Source organism: Pyricularia oryzae, chromosome 4, assembly GCF_000002495.2.
Source record: "Pyricularia oryzae 70-15 chromosome 4, whole genome shotgun sequence".
In the NCBI taxonomy this organism is placed as follows: Eukaryota; Fungi; Ascomycota; class Sordariomycetes; order Magnaporthales; family Pyriculariaceae; genus Pyricularia; species Pyricularia oryzae.
Genome location: NC_017851.1, coordinates 2849404 through 2869634, shown reverse-complemented (window position 1 = coordinate 2869634; position 20231 = coordinate 2849404). Strand labels below are relative to the sequence as shown.

Below are 20231 nucleotides of genomic sequence, written 5' to 3'. Positions count from 1 at the left end.
TCGTACTGTGTCATACTGTGCCACCCCTTGGCTGCTTCAGCTGTTTGACTGTCGCTCGCGTCGCTGTCAAGACTCGACCTGTTCATACCCGCCTTACCTACCTACTGTATTTGAGTTCACATGCCCTGAACAGTGTTGCTTTGACGAGGCTCGGCCGTTTCGAGGTACAGCGACAAGCCCCAGATTTCATACAGGCCCAGTCTGTTCTCGGTGAAGTTGGAAGCGACCTCATGCCGCAGGTTGTTTGCTTGTCCGCCACAACTCCTGTCGCAGCACTCGAGCTAAACCCTTTCCTGTGACTGGCCACTACCTACCTCTTCGAAACTGTCGCCAAGTCAATTCATGTAGTCGGCCTCGGTATTTCCACATTCCCGGGACCAGACCACTCACTGCTGCTACCATGCGCTCACGGAACGCAAAGGCTCTTTGCACCGCCACCTACCAGCTAGCTGTTCGGAGCATCACCCGCAACACTGCAAGGACCAAGCCCGGATTCTCATTAGTCGGCAGCTGCAGCACCCCAGCCGCCCGCAAGAGCATCGCCCTTCGCCGATTATATTCATCCCACTCACGAACCCGCACGACCCGCCCCGAACATGCACCAGTAAACCAGCAGCTGTTGACCTCCTCCATGTCTGTCCGTCGTTTCTCACTTGCCCTTGTCTCCGGCCTCGTCGGCTACGGCGCCTGGTATTCATACAGAGATAGCAGCACCGATGCAACGGCCGCCACCCGCGCCTTCACCAACAGTGCCAGTAACCCCACCAAAGCCGCAGTCAACGGCGCTGCGCCCACGCGCAACGTCCTTGTGATCACCGCCGACGAGCTATACACGAGCACATTTGTCGGCGAAGGTCCCATTTCCAAAATAACCGACGATGAGCGACGGATGGTTGTCGAGATGCTGAACCCGGAGCAGTCAACGCAGAAGCTACGCAAGAACGAGCAGTCCTATATAGTAAATCGCGGTCAGGGTGTCGTCCGATATGACTTGGTGCAGTTGCCCAGCAACGACCCCATTGAGGATGATCACGCCGAGAAGATCGTCGAGGTTCCCGATGGATCGCAGCCGTCCTCCAAGAATGACTGGATGTTCTGGGGAGTCTTTGATGGTCACTCGTGAGTTCTAATCTGCAACCATTGCGGAACCCTGAAGCATCACTGACAACCAGATCGCCTCCTATAGTGGCTGGACAACCTCGGCCAAGTTGCGCCAGGCGCTCATTGGCTCTGTTGCCCGCGAGCTCAACGACACATACCGTGCCGCTCCCAGTATGACACCGACCCCCGAGGCCATTGAGGCTGCTATGAAGACGGGTTTCGTTCGCCTGGACGATGAAATCGTCAACCAGAGCGTGGAAAAGGTTCTCAAGCAGAACAACAAGACGGTGGCTGCCGAGCTTCTGGCACCCGCCCTCTCAGGCTCATGCGCCCTTCTTTCATTTTACGACAGCCGCACCGGACTTCTTCGCGTGGCCTGTACTGGCGACTCCCGTGCAGTTTTGGGTCGTCGCTCTGCCTCCTCGGACAAATGGACGGCGACGCCACTCTCGACCGACCAGACTGGTGCTAACCCCGAGGAGGCCGCCCGCATGCGAAAGCAACACCCTGGAGAGGAGCACGTTGTACGTAACGGCCGTGTGCTCGGCGGTCTCGAGCCCACCCGTGCCTTTGGTGATGCCAGCTACAAGTGGACACGAGATGTCTCTGAGCGGCTGAGGCGCTCCTTCTTTGGCCGAACCCCATCCGCTTTGCTGAGGACTCCTCCCTACGTCACTGCCGAACCAGTAGTGACAACTACCAAGATCGAGCCCCAGAACGGGGATTTCCTCGTGTTGGCGACGGATGGCCTCTGGGAGATGCTTACCAATGAGGAAGTAGTAGGTCTCGTCGGCAAGTGGTTGGAGACCCAGCAAGCCGGCGGCTCCGGCTCTTCTTACTGGTCCAAGATGTTTGGTGGTAGCTCGACGAAGAGTGGACTGCCCGTGGAGGCTGTTGGATCTAAAGACTCGGCAGGCGGCCAGAAGACACCCATCCGCGTGCAGCAGTGGGGCCTCTCTCCCGATGGAAAGGACAGGTTTGTCGTCCAGGACAAGAACGTCGCCACTCATCTCGTTCGTAACGCCCTTGGCGGCAAGAACGAAGAGCAGGTGTCGGCTTTGCTGACACTGCCGTCTCCATTCTCCCGGAGATATCGGTAAGTTTTACTACTTTCAGAACATTCCTTGTTATATCTACCACCGAAGTTCGATCAAACCACTGACATTTTATTCTTACAGTGACGATTTGACCGTACAGGTGATCTTCTTTGGCAATGAGGGGGAGAAGACGGGTGATGTTGTCGTTAACGAAGAGGCCACTTCTATGCCCGGTTCCTCGTCACAAGCTGCGGCAGCCAAGGCAAAGCTTTGAGTGACTTCTTTGATGGGTTTCATTCCTTATGTCCAGTAATCCCAGCGTAGGCGTTATATGATTAATGGACAGTAGTGCTATAGTCAAGGTTTATTCGAACGGGGCAACCGGCACGCATGGTGATATTCTATCATCATAGGCGATATCTTGATTCTAGCCTAGTATTATGGCTAAGTACAACAATATAATAAGATAGTTTGTCGTACAGTTTATAGTCACCACTGAATAGGTAGTGCGCAACGCTAAATCGAAGTCAGGAAGAATTCAATTCCTATGCATAATTTATCCCCACGGTGAAATTACCGTAGCAATACGGAACCGGTATCGTATTCACGATTTGACGGGTAAAAAATGACTGGTGTTCTTCCCTCGATACTCCCAGATATGTACAAAAACCGTAGAAATGACACAAAGGGAAACTACGCCCAGAGATTAAAAAGGTGGGCTAATCCCGTGCTCTAAACCTTCTTACATCCCCCAATAATTCATCTTATATCCTTTTTATGACTTTGGTCTACGTTTATTCTTTGCTCGGTGGCGGGCTTACGATCCGTAGGCCACCTGGCCCATGGGCTTGTCTTCCGTCATGCCGGGAGCCATGAAGTCGGTCTTTGGGTTGCCAGTCTCCTTGGCTGCTGAGCAGCGAGCCATCGTTGGCGAACTATTTCAAAGCTTTTGTTAGTATAAAGCCTGACATAATGCATGGTCTTGATTAACCCAGGATACATACCTCCTAGAGATAACGTCGGTAAAGTAAAAGTTCTCGACGGCATGCTTCAGTGCTGCATTAGTCGGCTTCGAGCCCTTGTTCTGGTCAACAAGCTGCACCTTGCTCAGCTGTTGCAGAGCAACCGGCTCAACAACATCGTAGGCAGCCAGAGCAGGGCTTATCTCAACCATGCGGTCTCGAACCATAGCCAGATCGTCGTAGGGCAAAGGAACGCCCAGGAACTCGCTCGCGGCACGAATGATCTTCCAGTCTGTGCGAGCAGCACCAGGCAGCGAGGTAGCGGCCCGGGTCATTTGCACACGACCCTCAGTGTTGATGTAGGTGGCAGACTTCTCGGTGTATGCGGCACCTGGGAGGACCACATCTGCGATCTCGGCACCCCTGTCGCCATGATGGCCTTGGTAGATGACGAAAGCATCCTTGGGGATGTCTGCAGCTTGGAAATCATCCGCACCCAGAAGCCAAACAATCTTGGGCTTGGTCTCGGCAACGGCGGCCGAAGGGGTCACGAACCCGACCTCGAAAGCACCAGCTCTTGATGCGGACCTCTGAAGAACGTTGTATCCGTTCCACTCAGGAGTCATGAAGTTGGCAGCATTCTTGTCTACGAAGGCACCGACCATCTCATAGAAGGCCTTGGCATCGGCGTGATCCGTGACACCGGAGCCGAGAATGATCATCGGCCTCTTGGCGGACTGAAGCTTCTTGCCGAAGGGGCCAGCAAGGGCCTTCTTCAGGGCCGCCGCATCAGTTCCCAGGTGCTCAAACTCGAAAGTCGAATCCCATGTCTCGCCCACGACGCCAATCTCCAAGTCCGAACGAAGCCATTGTTTCCTGATACGAGCGTTCAGAACAGCAGCTTCGTGCCTGGGGTTGCTGCCGACGATCAGGATAGCATCAGCCTCCTCGACACCGGCTATCCTGGAGTTGAAAAGGTAGTTGGAGCGAACATCCACACCGTGTGCGATAGGCTGGCTACCGGAGGGCATATCCAAAGCCAAGTTTTCAGAGCCCAGCTTGTTGGCCATGTCCTTCATGGCGACCAGTGACTCGACCTCGGTGAGTTGACCAGCAATGACCTTGAACTCGTTGCCCTTGGGCGCAATGCGGGCGAAGTTTTCAGCGACCTCGTTCAGAGCCTGCTCCCATGAGGCCGGCTCAAACTTGCCCTCTTTGCGGACCAAGGGAAGCGTGAGGCGCTGCGTCCTCAAGCCGTCGCAAGCAAATCTGGTCTTGTCGTCGATCCACTCCTCGTTGACGTCGTCGTTGAGTCTCGGCAGAATACGCATAACCTCAAGACCACGCGAGTCAACACGAATGTTGGCTCCGAGAGCATCCATGACGTCGATGGACTCCGTCTTCTTCAGCTCCCAAGGCCTAGCCCGGAAGGCGTAGGGCTTCGAAGTCAGAGCTCCGACAGGACAGAGATCGATGACGTTGCCGGACAGTTCGGAGTCCAGGTTCTTCTCGAGGTAGGTGCCGATCTGCAAGTCGTTTCCACGGCCGGTCGAACCCATCTCGTTGGCTCCGGCAATGTCGTTGGCGAAACGAACGCAGCGTGTGCAGTGAATGCATCGGTTCATCGAAGTCTTGATAAGAGGGCCGATGTTCTTGTCCTCAACAGCCCTCTTGCCTCCAATCTCGTGGAAGCGACCCCTGTCGGCGCCGTACCTCATTGACTGATCCTGCAAATCGCACTCGCCACCCTGGTCACAAACTGGGCAGTCGAGGGGATGGTTCGCCAGGAGGAACTCCATAACACCCTCGCGGGCCTTGTGTGCGATAGGCGAGTTCGTCTTGACAACCATGCCCGGCTGGACCGGCCATGCGCATGATGCCACTGGCTTCGGGACCTTCTCGACCTCAACCAAACACATACGGCAGTTTCCAGCAATCATTAGCTTCCTGTGGGCATTAACCGGTTAGTGGCGTCTTGGGTTAATCTTTGAATTCGTCGATGGATATTTCATGCGTACTCATGATAACAATATCTGGTAGGTAAAAAAGCAAGCATTAGTTTGTGAATTGTTCCCAACAAGCTTCGTGACCTAAGCAGGTACAAATAGTTACCTTGGGACGGTCGCTCCGGCCTTCTCGCAAGCTTGAATCAATGCAGAGCCAGCTGTTGTTCGGTTGATCAGGTTAGATCCAGCAACTTGCGTGTTGTGGGGACTGGGCTGTGTGAGCTCAGTAGGCATTTCCCGCCTAGCACCATACCTTCTATAGAGACCTTCTTTCCATCTGTCAAGATGTTAGCATACGAGCCTAGGCTTTAGACATTGCAATTGAAGCTGTTACTCACCAATTGTGAGCTCGACCTCGGCCGGACGCTGGGTCGTGGCGGAAAAGGCTCGCGAGGCTTTGGCGGCGTGCCTGCCTGTCCGCCAAGCCGAACGAGCCAGAGTCTGTCGCAGCATCGTATCGTCTCGACGGTGGTCGGGTTGGTAGATGTCGAGGGCGAAGAGGAGGCGGTTGTGGTGGGTGGGCGTAAGACGTCGTGGTTCGAGTACAATCGCTCTTCAGGAATCGTCGACGTCGTCTGGACCTTGCTTTGCTCAAGTTGCCGAACGAGAGGCGGGTTCTTCCAACCCGACGATTTCGAAATTGGCCATGTTCCATTGGCTGGTCGATGAGTTTGTGGAGAACCTATCTCAATTGGGCTTAGTGGGTCGCCTGATTGCAAGGCCATAGGTCAAGCAAGGGTCCACTTGATTTTTGCTCGCATACAAAAATTGCAGACAGCCATTGAAATCCTGATAACTCTCATTGCTTCCTTTCTTCCTCAATTGTACTGAGCACGAAATTCTCGTAGGTAAACTTGGCGCAAACCCACATCTGTGGGATTGCTGCTTGGTCGAGTCTTCCTCTATCTTGTGCTCTAGATCGATTGCGGCTCCGATTATGGAAGCGTGTGAGGACCTCGACTTTGGTCGGGTTCCAATGGCCAAGGCCTCTTACCGCCGGTAGCTACAACTCATTTCATGCTAGAATTAGATAGTCCAGATGCTCTCTGTGATGACCATGTTCCGTCAAACCACATTCCTCAGACAAACTCCTCTAGGGCTTTCTGCTCCTTTTCCAAGATAGCCTCCCATTTACCCCGTACTTTGGCAATCTCTGCGTCAAATTCGTCGCTGTAGTAAATACTCTGCTCGGCGAGGTACTGGAGTCGTCGAAGGCTGCCCTCTCTGTCTCTGCAGGACTCGCTTCCTTCAACTAGATCCCTCATAGCTTCTCTGGTTATATCGTCGGTGTCCATATTGTAGTCTGTGCCTTCCTCAGGCTCTGCACTCAGAGCCTCAATCAATTCGTCCACTTCGTCCTGACTGATGCCGGGATCCCTGCCGCTTGTCTGCGAATTGACCTCATGCCTCATGATACGCTGCCTCTCACTGGCCACAATATTCATGGTAGTAGCTCGCACGCCTTGTTGGTACTTGTCGATGCTATCCAGCATCCGCTTCACCCTTTCGACACGGTCACGTGGCCGGTCATCCATGGGCTGGGTAAGGTCCTCGTCTGTGAGAGCAAATATAGCGAGGCCGTAGTTATTTATTTCAGGCGGCTCTGGCACTTCTGGGTCTGCGCCTGGCCAATGCGGTGTCGTTGGAGGAACTGGTTGCCCCGTCTGCACATTCGCAGACTGTATCTTTGTTGTGCTCATGTTTTTGTAAACATTGGGGACAGACGGGTTTCTCGGGCCAGTTGGTATACTGACGCCATTTCTTCCTCGCTCACCCGTCGTGGGTTCAGCAGACTTTTCGGAACCGTTCGGGTGTCCTGGATGGCTAGCCCTAAATCCCGCGTTGGTCTGATGCTGTCCGCTGCCAGTCTAGTCGTTCACGTCAGAATAGGCCATGTTTGACGGAGTTCTGCAAAATGCACGATTCGTACTGATACGTACTGTACTGCTGCGACGCATTTTGGTTGTTTTGTTTTACAGGTCATACAAGTATGCGAACCTGCGCGGCTTTTGTCAGGTAAGTTACTGGGTTGTGATGTGTTGGACCTCTTTCACGTTTTGCAATCCCTTGGTACCTAGGTAGATTCGTGTCGGTCACCCAAGGTACGATCGCAAACCCCTCCCTTTATGCATCAATTCAAAGTATCGCAAACAGCCAACACCGAAGAGGTAACAATGTTCTACTCGTCCCCAAGACATGGCCGGAGAAAGAGAAAGACATTCATCACCCGAAAAATATTTAAATTGCACACATGCCCTCCCTGGATCAACCTAGATACATGCACCCCAAACAGTAAATTCACTTTACATATGGATGAAGTAAATTATTTTGATTATGTCTCCTTCCGGCGAATTCCCAGAGTTTCTGAGGAACTCTCAGGGTTAGACTTTATTTACATATCGTTATCATCATCACTATCATCGTTCAGGACTACTATCCATTCCAGCCCTATGCCTAGGCAGGTTACTGCCATACCTCCTTCTCGGCTTATGGGAATATGCCCGAGCTTGCCAGGCGGCTTTTGCCACATTGTGCTCGATATCCAAGACTAATCCACCTTCATCAAGCAAATTAGATAGCATACCCGAAAGACCGCGTGTTTGAGAACGAGGGCGAAAACCGGTGCCTCCGCGCCTGGCACTTGAGGAAGATATTGTGGGCTGACCGACAGACTGTACCTCTTGGTGAACCTACTTCCGCCATGGCCTTGGATAGCGAGTATGATATGAGAAACATCCGCGGATTTGTCCACATATGGCGATCCACGTCCGAATGGTTCCCCTCACTTTCTCTGGACGAGGCGCCTGGTGGTCTGATGATTCTTGACGCCCAGAAGACCTCAGGTATGAAAGAAGAAATCTCATCGTGAGGGTAAGACCTTTCTGACATATTCACGAAAAATTCGAAGTGCAGATCTGACATGATCCTCAAGTCGTCGATCCTTTCTCCTGCGCATCCACACAAGCACAATGGCGAGAATAGCCATGTCTGCGGCCAGATGTTTTGTGACCAGCCACAGAAACCACCCTATCCATGCACCAACACTTCTTTCCCTTCTTGACCTGAACTCCCTCCCAGTGGTGATCTGTTCCCTAAGAGCTGCAATCTCTGCCGAGAGGCGTACTATGGCCCGTTCCATTTTCTTGGACCACTTGTCGCCCTTCTTGACATACCTCTCGTCGTCATCATCGTTTTCGTCCAGGGCGGCAGCCGCCATTCGCCTTTGGTAGTCATGTTCAGCCTCGTCGTCTTCACTCATGGGGTATAGTACTTTAAGGGGTCCGTCGGTGCCGCTCGTGGCCTTTTGGAATCGCCGAGGACTGTTGTCGTTCGATAATTGCTCCGATGAACTCGGCGAGTTGCCCTTTATTTGATTCCAAACAAATTCCAGCTCAGAAACGAGCTCTAACGCATTCCTGTGCAAGGACACATCATTAGTAACCTGTAGTGACGTCTTCTCATGGACCTGGAATGTCAGAACTCACTCCGTAGTAGCGTATCTATGCATAGTATCGATCAGAGCCTCGATGTATCGTCTTTTAGCCTCAGTCCTGCTCAGTCCCTTCTGCATATTCCAGGCATCATATTTGTCTTGCTCTCTTTGGAGATCCTCGACGGGAATCCCAGATGCGGCGGCAGGACGTTCCATCACCCCATCGACATCGCCTTCCATTGCTTGTTTATAAAGCCCATAGAGGCGCATTCGGTCCGCCGGCGGTGGCCGGGTAGCCCCCGTCTTGGGGAGTTTTTTTATGGTGTTGAGGGCATAAACAAACACCCGATCTTTATGCACAAAAAACAAATTCGTCGAGGTATGTGGTTAGCAATACGTCCCAAGATCTAATATTCCACAGGTGCCTATAGGCTTTGGCAGCGTACCAACAGAGTCCGCCATGGCGGCAGCGGTGTGGTAACACCAACCAGATAGGAACGATGTGGCTGGCGGTCGGGAATGGACTTTCGGGATGGTTGAATTCTGGCGCAGCCGACCGACTGAGAAACGTGATTATTTTCTGTGGATGAAGTGGGATCGAAAGCCAAGTGCGACGAACAGTTCTAATCGGAGATGTTGCAGTAGAACCAATGCCTGTGCGGCGCAAAATCTCCGATGTATCGGGTCTTATCGTGTTGAATAGTCACGTACGACTGCCCTTGTGCGCGAGTTGTCCATGATTTTCCGGTATGGTAATACTTCCGCCCAAGAATGGGGGAGTGTTAGATGGAGTTGGGCAAGGTCATGTCAGTCGCGTTCTATGGGTGCCCGCCCGCGCAGATGAGATGCAATGCCTCGTGCCTCGGTCCAATTGTCCTACGCTTGACAAGTCTGGATTGTGATTCGCCAACTCCGCACCCCAGCCAACCCCACATTGGTCGCTTTTAGGTTGGGATGTGCATGTGTGCTTGTGAGGCAGGTACGATATCAGTCTAGTCTAGGTAAAAGCCAGCCGCGTCTTCTGCAGCTTTTTGGAAAGACTAAGAGAAAAAAAAGAAAAAAAAAACTTTAGAATTTTCCAGGATACGCCACACAAAGTTAGATTGAATGATGGATATTATTTAGCATTTCGTTACACGGAATAAAGTGTCCACCAGCAAAATAACATCAACCTTCCATAATTTTGACATTCAGCGCCCGTCGCGGGTGTGCATCCATAGGTACCTTTCTTAAAACAATGAGCGCGATTATTGCATAGGTGCTTTCTAGTTTCCCACCGCGGTTTGCATCAGAATCTCCATCAAGAGCACTCCGGGGCTTTCTATGCGTGCTAAACAGAATGCTCTCCATCTCCTTTCCTAGTAAGCAGGGGTTCCTCCGCTGTCCCTTCTAAGCGCTGGAGGACAGAGACGCCAGTTTTAATTCCGCGTATTTTGTGATCAGTTTCTTGTTGTCCATGGCCCTCTGTGCTGCGGCATGGCCTGCCTCTGACTTGTTCTTAGCCACACCCATACCGAGCTGTAATCCAGACTCCCCCCAGCCATCCAAAACCACAGCCACGGCAAACAGAGGTAGATTGTTGTTCTTGTCCTTCTTTTTGGGAGCAGGAAGATCAACGTAGCTAAGCTTCACTCCCTTCACGACAATCATGGCTGCTAAAGCCTCCTTTGGTGATCGATTGGGCTTTGGTGCTGCAACAGCGTAGTTATCGGTCGGCCCCTGGATGGGATCGGATTCTAGGCTAGTTGTGCTCGCGACCAAGCAGCGCTGTCTCTTTTCTTCCGCATGAATTTCGCGCTTTAACCTCGGCGCCCACAACGACTTGAGCCAGACTGCTGCGCGGTCAGTTCCATGAACGGGATCCGAAGCTATAATGGCCCCGACATAAGCTTCGAAAAGGTCACCATAAATCTTGGTCCTTTTCTTCTGCATCATAGCTTGTCCGCTATGATTGAGACCCGCGAACTCTGGAGGGAGCCTGGCTCTCTTCTCCAAGCCATATGCTTGTGTCCATTGAGCAAGGGAGTCGTTCCTTATGAGCACTTCTCGCAACTGTGAGGAGGCACCATGTGACAAGGCTGGAAACGTCTGATAAATGAAGCAAGTCGCGAACAGCTCCAGATACGCATCGCCTAGCCACTCGAGGCGATCGTAGGATTGGACACCGCTAAGTTTATTGCCAATCACGGATGAATGAGTGAAGGCGGCCTTTTCTATGGAAGGATCCTTGATCTCGGGAAGGGGAGGTAGGACGTCTTTAGTGTCGGCAGAGGTCCACTTCGTGTATGAAACATGTGAAGACACTGCGATTGCGTCGTCAGAGGAGATGATTGGCTTGGCATGATCGCCGCGGCTTTGAGATGCCAGCGCCCGGCTTGATTTGAGAAGGCTTTCGCTCAAATAAACCAGCCGATCACAGAAAGCCGTGTCAGCAGCCAGGGTCGGTGAGCTCAGTGTTTGAGCAGAGTCTTTGAGGGTCTCCATGGAAGCATTCAAATCCTGCCAGCATTGAATTAAATCCTTGATTTGATCGTCGCCTTCCACCTTGGGCCTTTTGAGAGAGCCACCGTCGGGCTCATCATGACTGCGTTTGACCATACTGATCAAAGACAAAGCTTTTCTTGGTAGTGTGAAACTGTGAGATCAGGAGAGAAAGTCGATCTCCAACCGGTGTTCGGGTTAAACTGCTAATCCTGCCCGCGATCAAAATATTGGCAGCGAGCAAAGGTCGGAAATTAGCCTCACGATTTTTTAGTGTTTCTTTTTTTTTTTTCTTCGTAGGCTATGTTGCAAATCAATAAAAGGTGTTGCTCGATACTTTTCCATGCTGGATAAAGTAAAATTACCTCGTTGAGTTTAGCCTCACCCGCAGATGACTTTTGATATCTGCGCCCAGATAGACCCACTTCTGCGGGCATGTATGTGGATCCATATCCCTGCAGGAACATTCAACGCGAATAGAGAAATCCGACTGCACGTCTTGAGATTTGCATGACGCTTCTTCATTGTACGCCATTGAGACTCTACGCATTCAGGTTATGCGAACAAGATGAGTGTCCCACGCGCGCGATTACTGCAGCTGATGAAGGTGAGATGTCCATCTCTGTTCATCCTCCCCCTTCAACCCTTCAATCTACTAACTCAGCCATCCATCCAGGCGCAATGCGAAGTCTTCTCAACAGCTTATAATCCCGAAGGTGTTCGGACGGGCAACAAGATTCTGCGACAGAGGTTAAGAGGCCCTGCGCTGGCAGCATACTACCCACGACGTGTTGTCACCCTCCGAGACTTAAGGAAGGAGTTGGGTCAGGAGTTCATGATAGAGGATGAGGCTGAGGAGGATCGACTATTGAAGATTGAGGAGTACGAGACACTTTCATACCTTGCATCATGCTCTGGTGCTTTGCTTGCGTCTTCTCCAGGATCTTACAGATCGCTGACAACTTCTATAGGCTCAAGGCTCGTGGGAAGGGTGCCCCGAAGAAGAAGAAGGGTCCAGCATCGGCATCAGGTATGTTTCGTCGTGGCCACTACTATACTTGCTTGCAGCGCATCTTGCAGTCTATCTAACAAAGCGACCCCTACTTAGACGGCCCGAAGAAGAAGAAATAAATCAGACCCAACGTGTATTATGACCGACTGTATAAAAGAAGTTTACAGACAACTTGAGAATTCCACAAACCTAAAATAGCTACTTACCTGCGTTGATTTCATGGGGATTTTTTGAAAGCCACCGATCTCCTGTTGGCCACATCGTTTGACACATACTGGGCTCGCCTCTAGTTATACTGGTCGCAATTTTACTTGACAAGCCAGTCGCGGACATTGACATTGCGATATTCGGGATGTGAACCTGGTGTCAAGTCAGGGTGGTCGATGCTTCATTGACATAAGTGGGATATTGAGCTACCGGTAGGATCTGAAAGAGTATTCGAAAGAAGTTGGAATATCGTGTATCATCTACTCAGCACCTAGGTACGCTTTGGCATCATATCACATGCTGACTGCCGATCATCGCAGGTCAGAGTTGCAGTCAGCTGCCACACGTACATAAACATGTCGATTATCGAGCTTACACGCCTTAAAAGTGGTGGACAATGAACCTCAACCTGTATCCAGTCAAGTGCCCAGAAAGGGTGGCTCGCCAGTCTTCATGTCCTATTGTCAGCCCTCTGGAGTGTATGTCTATTACGCTGTGGAGAGAGATGTTTCGAGGCGTGTTGTGACTGCTCTAGGTACAGCGAATCGATATAGCTTCATTCTGGTTGAGTTTCATTCTCGGGACTGAGCTGAAGTATAAGCCCATGAGCGTTCAAGACCACATTTTAAGCCAAGTTCAGTACTTGCTATGCTCTCCGTAAGTAGGTAGGTAGGTACCTAGGTAGGTAGTTCTTCAGACACGTCGTGGGATTGCAGTACTGCTTGTACAATTTCAGCTGGGCAGGTGCTCACCAAAAGGTCTTGCTGCGTTCGTCACAATGGAATTGGAGGCACATGCAACTATGGATACTGGCCCGACGAGGTAAATTCCAGTACCACGAATGCTCCATCACAGCGATGCCTTCGCCGGAATACCTCCCCATTCACGACCAGGTTCCCACGTGGCACTGGCGGCAGTCGGAACATCCGCAACGTCCTTTTTGGAAAAGAAGGCAGTATTATCCCAGGGTTGCCCGTAGTTGTGGGTAGTAAGGTATCTTTCTTTCCACAAACTACGGTCGTTTGCCACCTCAGTACAGGGAAGAACTTCCATTGGCAGGGCACCGACCGACCGACCGACCGACCGACCATCATCCTGTTTGCAGATTCCCTAGCCCTTTTGAAAAGCGGCCAGCAATTCCGATTTTGCTACTACCTTGAAGTTTTCTGCCTACCAAGGTAATTCAGGACGAGCTCAGCAATTCCTCACCACAGACATCGGGTTCAAACTGATTCCTGGGCAAGGCGAGAATCCCCAAAATCCTTCCTCGTCTGGTATCTCAGTCATTACAAGCTGTGCAAAGTTACAGGCCTTGTGTGCATGCGATCAAGCTAGGTAAGATGCACGTCGATTTCCAGATCTAGAAAACCCAGTCATATTTCCCATTCATTGTTTTGCGGTCCAGATCCCGTCGCCCACCTACCCAAGTCAACAGGTCCTTCCTCGCATTCCATACCCACCTTGTCGACTCTTGCCAAACCTGCACCCGTCTTCTTCCTTTGCAGGCAGCTAACTCTCTTTTTTGTCAGTCCCTCCTCACGCTCCTTAATCTATTTCTTCGTCAGTTCTTGTGCGGCATTTGATTTGTACGAGATCTTCCAACTCCGACAAGGCCCATCAACTTGCCATTCTCTCGTCAGCATTCGACTCCACTCTTTGATGTCCCTTATTGTCTTGATCTTTGAGACATCTCTGTCATATCAACCAAATTTTACCATTATCCTGAACTTAGCCTGATCTGGCATCACATCGAAGCCAGCACTGGGAGGCAGAGTCTGATATCAACATGTCTGCAACCGCACCTGGTGTGAGACCCAACTCTGGCTCCCCAGGTCTTCGTCTTTCCTCTTCGGCATCCAAAAGCCCGTCGCATGACGAGAATCTCAGGCTATCTGACGATTATACCCAAGCTTATCAGGTATTCCCCTAGCATTTTTCACTACCACAACAAGCTTTGTTTCCCACCTCTTTGCTCCTAAGGTTGCCCATTGTTTCCCATATCGTGGCTCGTACTGGCGGCCAGACAATTCCAGTCTCTTCTTTAAGCTTAGACCAGGATGCACTCAACACTCCATCAGGAAACTGACTTGATTCTTCTTGGCGTAGGACTTCAGAATGCCTGTGAACTTGAAGAAATCTGTCAGCGCGCTGACAACTTCTAAGCTTGCAAATCAAAGCTCTGCCAAGGTGAGTACCCCTAGGAGCAAGCTCTTTGTCTATATGTAGAGAAAATGAAGCTTACAATCACAGAAGGCGAAGCTCACACACGATCTTGCGTCATCCGAGTCGTACCCAATGGACAGACTGCTTGCGAAGCTTTCGGAGCATCAAGCCGTTAACACTCAGCATAACGTGCCGATTGCAGCATTTTCGGACGACGAGCAAGTGTTCCCCCGGGTTCTCGATCACCAATCCTCGTGCAGCTCGCTGCCTATCACTCCAGCCAATGATATTTATGCCGCCAGCACTCCGGCAACTCGTCCAGCGAGCGCCACGCCCGAGAGCCACACGGCTGCCAACGACGAGGTTACTCGCCTGAAGCTCGAGCTAGCCCGCGCCAAAAGCGAGATCTCTCGCTTAGATAGCGAGCTTATCAATCGACGAACCGAAGGTATCGAAGGCAATGAAGATGGCTTAGACCAGGTCGATAAATCCATATTGGGCATGACTGGCGAGCTTGGCGGCCCGAGGTTTTCGGGATCTTCCACTTACAAGTCCAGTAGACCTCAATACGCACGGGAGACCCCGTGGCCCGCCCAGGATGATTCTCCGTCTGATACTAGTGATTCTCTCTCGGCTGGAAACTATGGCCGCTCTCGAGGAATCTGGGCTTCAGGAAAGAATAGCAACGCTAATCAGAGCAACTATTTGCAGCCAACAACCTCGGCCTTATCTGACCCTACACAGCAAGTGTCATGGTCTGGTGGTGGTCGGGGTTTTGCTGAGCCCTGTGCTCCGTTGTACGGACCTACTGCAGATACTTACCGCGGTGACCGGTTTGGTTCCGGCAGCGATATGGGGATGAGGGCCGCATCTGGTCGCCGATCTAATCGTTACGATAATCGCTTTGCCACTCCTCAATCCTTTGAGCCTGGCTTTGGTGGATTCACGATGGGATACAGCCAGTTTGACTCTGTAGCCAGCTACCAAGGTGGACTGCAGGCCTCGTTGTCTGGCGGTCTCATGTCTCACGCAGGCGGCATGCACCAACAATTCCAACAGCCGGTGGGCACTCCGCTGTCTCCCCACGCCACCGAGTTCACCTCCAACGTAGCATCATCCTGGAAGTCCGATGTAAGTATAATAGGAAACTATTATAGACTAGGAAGACCAAGTACTGACCCGTTCTTTGTTGCAGGCCGTCGCGACCGAGGGCCAAACTTATCTGCCGACCACCGAGCCTCTGAATTACCGTCGGCTTCTGGATCGCAACGTCAACTGCAACTGGAAGTACATTGTCGACAAGATTGTCTGCAACAACGATCAACAAGCTTCGATTTTTCTTCAGCAGAAGCTTAAAGTCGGCACTCCGGAGCAGAAATACGAGATTGTTGAAGCCATTGTGGCACAAGCATACCCACTGATGGTTAATCGCTTTGGCAACTTCCTAGTTCAACGCTGCTTCGAGCATGGAACACCAGAGCAGGTCATCAAGATTGCAGAGGCCATCCGTGGAAACACCCTCAACCTTTCTATGGATCCTTTTGGTTGCCACGTTGTTCAGAAGGCGTTTGACTCTGTACCAGAGGACTACAAGGCTATTATGGTGGGCGAGCTTCTGCGCCGTATTCCCGAGACAGTCATCCATCGTTACGCTTGCCATGTGTGGCAGAAACTTTTCGAACTGAGATGGACAGAGTCGCCTCCCCAGATCATGAAGTTCGTCAACGATGCCCTTCATGGAATGTGGCATGAAGTTGCCCTGGGTGAGACTGGGAGTCTCGTCGTCCAAAACATATTTGAGAACTGTCTTGAGGACGACAAGGTAAGCCTTTCGGTGCTATTGGAGCCTTTTGACCAATTGAGTCCTTGGAAGACTACTGACATTCCAAATTCTCTTTCAAGCGGCCCTGTATTGAGGAGGTCCTTGCCAACATTGATATTGTTGCCCATGGTCAATTTGGCAACTGGTGTATTCAGCACATCTGCGAGCATGGTGCCCCGGCCGACAGAAGCCGTGCCATCGACCACGTCATCCGGTATGCAGCTGAGTACAGCATGGACCAGTTCGCCTCCAAGGTTGTTGAGAAATGTCTGAAAATTGGCGGCTCTGATTTTCTTGGTCGCTACCTTGATCGGGTTTGCGAAGGCCGCGTTGACCGGCCGCGCATTCCCCTTATTGATATAGCCAGCGACCAATACGGAAACTACCTGATCCAGTATATCCTCACGCACTCGACACCTCAGCATCGCGAGATTGTAGCAGCCCATATTCGCAAGCATATGGTATCTCTTCGAGGTTCCAAGTTCGGTTCTCGTGTCGGTATGCTTTGCACCAATCCCGCTGTGGCTACCAGACCTGGCCCAGGTGTCGGCCCTGCTATGGGCCGGATGCCTCCGGGCTCTCGGTTCGGTGGTGCTTATCGCTAGCCAACCCTTGGCTGAGCACTTGTGCAGCCATCATACGTCACCTGCTAGTCTATCTAACTGTCTGCAACACATACACTTGAACCAGCTTCTTTCTCTGTCGCCAGAGCCTGCATCACGGCTCTCGACAGGGAAAAGAACTGGTATCAGTGCTTGTATGCGAGCTGAAGCCGATTTGGCTCACCTTTTTGATTCACCATGCCACGAGCCAAATTTCCATCCATCGTCCGATCCAGGAGTTCACCTACGACATTCAAGATTTGCGCGTTTTACCATCATCTTCCCAGTCAACTAAATTTACAAATCAACCGAAATCCTACGCTCGGGAGGCTACTGCCCAATCGAGTGCTTTGGACACATTATATTTACGATTTTGCGATATGGGTGGCTGTCAAAGTTGCGAACAGTGGTATAGAACAAAAATGAGCATCCGGGCGCTCATCTTCTTCATCTTTTGTCAAGCCGGTCAATGAATGAATGTTAATGCGCACAACCTTGGCTTCTCTTCTTACCATTTGGGGATCAGCTGAGTATAATTTGGGGGAGAACCAGCTTCGATCTAGTGGTCGAGTTTAGTGGCGCAACGAACAGAAATTGCCTGGCAATTCATGAGGAATAGAGCAGGGGGAGGTCGGAACCAAAAAAAAAGGATGTCAAGATTGTTGCAAGTTTTATTTTTTTTCTTTTCTTATCTTTTCTTTTTGTTCTATTCAGGGCTCATGCGTTGCCTCAAGCAAGCAGGTGTGCATGTAAGTTTTGTTAATGCGGGACCAATGCGTGGAAGTTTACATCGCTAGGTACTTATCCATGTTAGTCGTTTGATTCGCTTTGTCTCTTTCATCATATGCTTCTATTCGAAGGCTGACGAAATAGATCAAGCAAGAGACGAGACACCATAGAAATAATATCTGAGCTGTTTATGCATTGCTTGCCTTGATGGGTTTCTCGGCCCAGGGCGATTGTTTGATTTGGTACATTACAAGAAATCCAGTAATCAGATCAAGAGCTGCAGCTGCATTGCATTGCTCTCTTGTACTTGGGAACATTGGCTATCCACCGCTTCTCCTCTGCCTCATCACCCTCGTATATTTTGCCGTCAAAGGTCTTGCCGTTCCAGCTCTCATCGAACGGGTTGAGAGACATATGCATCAAACGCCTGAGGACGTCGCGCTCGCCTTCCTTCTCTACCCTCCTGATGACCTCGTCGAGGATCCATCCCCTGGGCACAAAGTTGGGGTTGACGCGCCTCATGGCCTCCATGCGCTCTGCATCTCGAGGCTCGCCCCAGTCTTCCCTGACGCGGTCCCGCCAGGCGCACAGCCAGGCGCCCACGCGCTTCCTGGCCTTCTCCTCGCCCAGGATGCCGGTAACGCCCTCTTCGTAAAAGAAGAGCGATGCGTTCTTCTCGGCGTCGGCCTCGGTGCTGATGTCGGTAAGCGGCAGGGAGCTCAGGCGGCGGAAGAAGAAGTTGAAGTCGAGCTCTGCCGCCTCCATTGTGTCGAGAAGCTCGCTGAAGAGCTTGTCAAAGTCCGAGTCCTTGTGCGTCCGCAACCCAAGCCTGGCGCACATGAGGCGCTTGTACTCGGCGAGGAACACGGCGCGGTACTCGGTGCCGGCCTGTGTGATGAGGGCCTCGGCGCGGCTGATGATGGGCTCGGCGGCCGCTTCGTCCTTGACGCCCTTGTCCACAAAGTTTGGGTCGTCGATGTCTGCTCCCGCACCGAGCAGCTCTCCAAGAGCCTCGCCTAGGCGCACAAGGTTCCACCAGATGATGGTAGGTTGGTTTCGATAGCTGTACCGTAGTGCGTGGTCGTCGTGGTTCGGCGTGTAGGAAGGATCAAAGACGTCGACAAACGCAAATGGGCCGTAGTCCATGGACAGGCCAATTATGGATGTGTTATCCGTGTTCAGTACGCCATTCATGAACCCATAGGCCTGCCAGTGGGCGACCGTGATGGCGTTGCGACGGCATATTTCGCGGTATAGACGGACGAACCGATTTTCAGCCATCTCAGAGGGCCCCTCTACTTCGGCTTCAGGGATGCCACGGCGTATTGGGGATTTTGATGAGTCTTCCGCAGCAGACTCGACCATGGAAGCTAGGGCGGGCGAACACTCCTCCAGGCTGGGTTTATCTGGATCGACAAGGCGACCAGGTAAATTCTCCCATCCACCCAGTACGTCCTCTGCCACATAGGTGGCCAACTTGCGGATCAAATCCCTATCGCCCCTGGCGCGGAGCAGATCAAAGGTACCCAGCCTTATCCACGACTGCGCAAACCGAACTACAATAGCACCCGGCTCGACGGTCTCGCGGCGCACCTTTTGGTGAGGCAGCAGGCTCAGTGCCAAGGCGCGCGTCGTGGGGACACCCAGAGCGTGCAGGCTCTCGCTGGCGACAAACTCGCGTATGCTGCTGCGTAGCACGGCCTTGCCGTCGGCGAAGCGGGAGTAGGGCGTCAGGCCGGCGCCCTTGAGCTGCACCTCGTACCTCTCCCCGGTCTTTGGGTTGGTGGCCTCAAACAGGCTGATGGCGCGGCCGTCGCCCAGCTGATTTGCCCACTGGCCGAACTGAAAGCCACCATAGCACTGTGCCCAGGGGTAGCCGTCGCCCTCGAGCTTCTCCTCGCTCCAGCCGTGGAGCTTGTTGCCGACGGCCGTCTGCAGGAATTCGTCGGTATGGACCTCCGAGGGTCGGATGCCCAAAGTGCGCAGGGCTGCAGGGGAGACGCCGAGCAGCTCCGGATCCCTTTGCCGCTCCGGCCGAACCCAGGAGAAGAGGGCTCCGCGGACCATGCGTGGGCCGATCTGCTCGCGCGGCGTCTTGTGTGAGTCGGCTGGGGTAGGGTATTCTGGGTCGGCCGGGAGGGCCGAGGTGAAGCGCCATGATTTGGGGAGATCGGCGAGTGTCAGGCCGTCATCTTCAGCGCTGACAGCCCCTTTTTGGTTTGCCGCTGAGGGCATGGGACTGCTAGTTCTGATGTCTGTCATTTTTCTTTTGCTCGTGATAGAATATCCGAGAGTGCTCGCAATGGAGATACGGGTATATGCCGCGCTCGATAATGCGCAAAGTCGTGCAGCTAAGCGGGATCGGAGATAAAGTGTCTGCATTTGCATCTATGCAGATATGTCCTTCCTTGATTTTTACACCTGCCGAGCTGCGTGGTCGATGCTCGCAGGGCTTCCTTTTATGAAAACCTCAAAAAATCATTGAGCAGAAAAAAATAAAAGCCGAAAGAAACCGCACACCACGTAGTAAGGTTTACCGCATCTAAAGCTAGACTATAATCATAATCAATCGTCGCACTAGTGCTTTCGTAGCGATAATTATAAATCAATTTCTGAGTGGCAAGACGGCCTCGGTTGGGTTCAATCTTGCCAATCAACGTGTATGACAATGCCGGG

General features: G+C 52.1%; 8 protein-coding genes across 8 annotated transcripts; 3 read left to right on the top strand and 5 right to left on the bottom strand.

The window, feature by feature from the left end:
* Positions 1–15: 15 nt before the first annotated feature.
* MGG_03154 (uncharacterized protein) lies at positions 16–2658 on the top strand. The gene is made up of 3 exons (XM_003716791.1): positions 16–1119; positions 1187–2197; positions 2280–2658. The coding sequence occupies exons 1-3, from the start codon at positions 401–403 to the stop codon at positions 2410–2412; spliced, it is 1863 nt and encodes a 620-aa protein (XP_003716839.1). The 5' UTR covers positions 16–400; the 3' UTR covers positions 2413–2658.
* MGG_03155 (uncharacterized protein) lies at positions 2552–5730 on the bottom strand. The gene is made up of 6 exons (XM_003716790.1): positions 5445–5730; positions 5360–5383; positions 5213–5264; positions 5119–5133; positions 3143–5047; positions 2552–3073 (listed from the first exon to the last, which is right to left on the bottom strand). Exons 1-6 carry the CDS (start codon positions 5557–5559, stop codon positions 2956–2958), a joined length of 2229 nt encoding a protein of 742 aa, XP_003716838.1. The 5' UTR covers positions 5560–5730; the 3' UTR covers positions 2552–2955.
* Positions 5731–5779: 49 nt separating this feature from the next.
* MGG_12765 (uncharacterized protein) lies at positions 5780–7199 on the bottom strand. The gene is made up of 2 exons (XM_003716789.1): positions 7047–7199; positions 5780–6974 (listed from the first exon to the last, which is right to left on the bottom strand). Exons 1-2 carry the CDS (start codon positions 7062–7064, stop codon positions 6186–6188), a joined length of 807 nt encoding a protein of 268 aa, XP_003716837.1. The 5' UTR covers positions 7065–7199; the 3' UTR covers positions 5780–6185.
* A 208-nt stretch (positions 7200–7407) lies between these two features.
* Positions 7408–9358, bottom strand: MGG_03156 (uncharacterized protein). Its single transcript, XM_003716788.1, has 3 exons — positions 8986–9358; positions 8592–8889; positions 7408–8522 (listed from the first exon to the last, which is right to left on the bottom strand). The coding sequence occupies exons 1-3, from the start codon at positions 8999–9001 to the stop codon at positions 7967–7969; spliced, it is 870 nt and encodes a 289-aa protein (XP_003716836.1). The 5' UTR covers positions 9002–9358; the 3' UTR covers positions 7408–7966.
* A 259-nt stretch (positions 9359–9617) lies between these two features.
* MGG_03157 (ribonuclease 3) lies at positions 9618–11363 on the bottom strand. Its single transcript, XM_003716787.1, has one exon. It carries the CDS (start codon positions 11135–11137, stop codon positions 9929–9931), a length of 1209 nt encoding a protein of 402 aa, XP_003716835.1. The 5' UTR covers positions 11138–11363; the 3' UTR covers positions 9618–9928.
* A 128-nt stretch (positions 11364–11491) lies between these two features.
* Positions 11492–12620, top strand: MGG_12764 (uncharacterized protein). Its single transcript, XM_003716786.1, has 4 exons — positions 11492–11627; positions 11697–11902; positions 11992–12050; positions 12129–12620. The coding sequence occupies exons 1-4, from the start codon at positions 11589–11591 to the stop codon at positions 12149–12151; spliced, it is 327 nt and encodes a 108-aa protein (XP_003716834.1). The 5' UTR covers positions 11492–11588; the 3' UTR covers positions 12152–12620.
* Positions 12621–13740: 1120 nt separating this feature from the next.
* MGG_03158 (pumilio-family RNA binding repeat protein) lies at positions 13741–17643 on the top strand. Its single transcript, XM_003716785.1, has 5 exons — positions 13741–14157; positions 14346–14426; positions 14493–15533; positions 15598–16224; positions 16305–17643. Exons 1-5 carry the CDS (start codon positions 14026–14028, stop codon positions 16827–16829), a joined length of 2406 nt encoding a protein of 801 aa, XP_003716833.1. The 5' UTR covers positions 13741–14025; the 3' UTR covers positions 16830–17643.
* MGG_03159 (YdiU domain-containing protein) lies at positions 17479–20214 on the bottom strand. The gene has a single exon (XM_003716784.1). The coding sequence runs from the start codon at positions 19941–19943 to the stop codon at positions 17826–17828; it is 2118 nt and encodes a 705-aa protein (XP_003716832.1). The 5' UTR covers positions 19944–20214; the 3' UTR covers positions 17479–17825.
* Positions 20215–20231: the final 17 nt, after the last annotated feature.